At 37.3% G+C, this 2,780-nt stretch overlaps 1 protein-coding gene across 1 annotated transcript; it reads left to right on the top strand.

The window, feature by feature from the left end:
* Positions 1-91: 91 nt before the first annotated feature.
* Positions 92-1,954, top strand: LOC106751537. Its single transcript, XM_014632435.1, has 2 exons — positions 92-861; positions 1,425-1,954. Exons 1-2 carry the CDS (start codon positions 448-450, stop codon positions 1,863-1,865), a joined length of 855 nt encoding a protein of 284 aa, XP_014487921.1. The 5' UTR covers positions 92-447; the 3' UTR covers positions 1,866-1,954.
* The last annotated feature ends 826 nt before the right edge of the window (positions 1,955-2,780 follow it).

The raw sequence follows: 2,780 nt of genomic DNA, 5'->3' as shown, positions 1-2,780 counted from the left end.
TGGTACCAACTGCCACCACGATCATCTCGCGATCTTATATTGATAATCGCCATGTCCAGCCGTCCCGTAAAAATCAGTGCTGATAGAATGATGGATTTATCTTTGACAACTTTTGGAAATGTGAGATGGTGTTCTTTTTGTAATCCTATTTTTCAATCAAATATGCATCAAAATTACACTTTGAAAAACATTACGTCAACTTTCACTTCTCAAATTCATCAAATATATTTTGACCTGTTTCAATTCTCAAATGCATCTCTATTTGAAATTGTTCGAACGTGACAAGATCAATTTACAAGAAAGAGCGACAATGTTGATTTAATCTAGAGAAGGCACGCTCTACACAAGAACTACCACCGGGTAATAATATCCACATGCTCAGACAATCTGTCCGTTAGGCGAAAATATAGCTGCAACGTCAGCGCATGTCCGGCAACCTTGTAATCAATGCTGCGTTTCCGCGTCGTACAGTCTTCAGCGAAATCTCTCATCGCGAACATGGAGATCTCACGCGATGGACAAGCGACATCGTTGAACGCGTGTTACCAGCGAGATGTACGATACATCTTTACGCTCAGCAACTGGATTCTCAGCTCGATCGGCATCTGGCCGATCGCGTTCCGAGGCATTAAACAACACATCTCTAAAATCTCTATCGTCATCTGTAATTTCGTACTAAGCTTCGCGATGGTGCCCTGCGCCTTACATATTATTTACGACCAGAAGGACCTCATCATAAGGCTCAAACTCTTCGGACTCTTGGGCTTCTGCGGCACGGCGATGATAAAGTTCTTCGTTCTCGTGATACGTCGTCCAAAAATACGAAAGTGTATCGAGTATGTGAAAGATGATTGGTGGCAGGTTGGTGTTAGTTATGCGTAAAATAAAAGTTCCCAAAGCAGCAGACACGTGTTCTTTATGAAATGCTGTGGAGTGACAGTGCTTTTTATCGTAAAAAATCATGTGGTTTGTGAAGTCGTTTAACGTGATTTTTAAATGATCGGTTTTCTATTCATTGGAGGAATATATAACTGACGTTTATAAAGGTACAGATACTCCATATATATATATATGGAGTTTATGTACCTTTATAAACGTCAGTTTATTTTATGCAATTGTAATTCCGCTATATTATTTCTACTGTCATTCAAACAATCCACATTTTTGCAATTAACTTTATGCCAGGATGTTTCACTGGTAATCCGCGCTAATTGTAATTTTTACAATTATTTTCTTAATCTTAAAAATTGCACAGAGGCATAGTCCTCGAAAATCGTCTTGTTTATACATTCCAGGTATTATAACAAACCTCTAGCAAAATCGTTACAAAATTATTTTATCCATCTTATAATATATGATCAGTAGCGGTTAGTGCTGTTTGTTTTTCGATATAAATAGCATTACTGGAACATATATTGTGACAGGTGAAGTCCAAGTCTGACCGCGAACACATGCTGAAGTACGCTGGTATCGGTCGTAATCTATTTTTAATCTGCATGATTGTCACGTATTCTGCCGTCTTCAGTTATCACATGATCCTGCCATTTTTCACCGAGCATAAACTCGGTAATGAAACCATCAAACCGCTTGTGTATCCCGTTTACAGTGAATTTATACAGTGCCAGATAAGTCCGACATACGAAATAGTATTTATGGTCCATTGTATGTGCGGATATATTATAGCCACGATCACAGTCGGGACCTGTGGGTTGGCAGCAATATTTGCTATTCATGCCTGTGGCCAGATTCAAGTAGTTTTATCTCGCCTAGAAGATCTCTTAGACGGTACAAACTTTCAGCAAATTCCAGACGTGCAACAACGCATTGCCGCCATCGTGAAGAGTCACATACAAATAATGAGGTAATTTTTTCCAATATTTAAATGGGATAAAACCATTTATACCAGTTTAAATGATTGTTTATATTTAAGCAATAAAGCGCATTTTATCGTCTATTAAATATATTTCTTCGTGTTATGTGTTTGAATTTTGTTAATTGTAATTTAAAATAATGCTAATTGGCGATTTTGATATCAAAAAGTTTTCTAGTTGCATTATTTCTATGTAATTTGCTTGATTATTAATGTTTCGTCTCATAAAGAATGTAAAACAAAGAACAAAAACGCAACAGGTGATCTCAACGAACCTCCAGTACTCTACATTGTACAATCTATAAGCCGTGGCATTGCGTGTCATGCAACGCGTTGGCAATCAGTACGATAATCATTATTCACCCGACCTGTAATTTACGTTGCATATTTTTACTGTGTCGCACTGAATGTGCAGTTAAGGCCGAAACCCACTATGCAGTCCTAACACGATCAATTCACAGTCAATTAACGGACATGGATTTTTGGCGAAATTCACACTCTTTTACCATGTGACGGTCTTCCGTCGCTCAGTCTCTGCAGAAACATTCATATAAAGATAAAATTTTTAAATATTATCCATATTTTCGCTCATTAAAATCGCTTAACTTTTGGGTGACGAAGAACAACTTGTCTTGACTGTGACCGACAGCGTGAATGCAAAATCAAAAAAGCATAAAATTTAATAGAAACCATATATGACTGGTCTATTATCTAACCATGATATGATCGTGATCCGACCGATAGTGAATCACGCATTATATGCTTTAACAATGTGTCATACACTTTATTCTGAATTTATCGCACAAACTAGGATAATTTATTTCAGATTTGCAGCAGTTGTGGAGGAAGTTCTGCAAGAAGTTTGTTTGGTTGAATTTACTAGCTCTTTATGCACAATTTGTTTACTCGA

The sequence above is a fragment of the Dinoponera quadriceps genome, unplaced genomic scaffold (genome assembly GCF_001313825.1).
Source record: "Dinoponera quadriceps isolate SergipeBrazil2010 unplaced genomic scaffold, ASM131382v1 C3950253, whole genome shotgun sequence".
NCBI classification, from domain to species: Eukaryota; Metazoa; Arthropoda; class Insecta; order Hymenoptera; family Formicidae; genus Dinoponera; species Dinoponera quadriceps.
The sequence above is the reverse complement of the archived record's forward strand: the minus strand, read 5'-3'. Positions and strand labels throughout refer to the sequence as shown.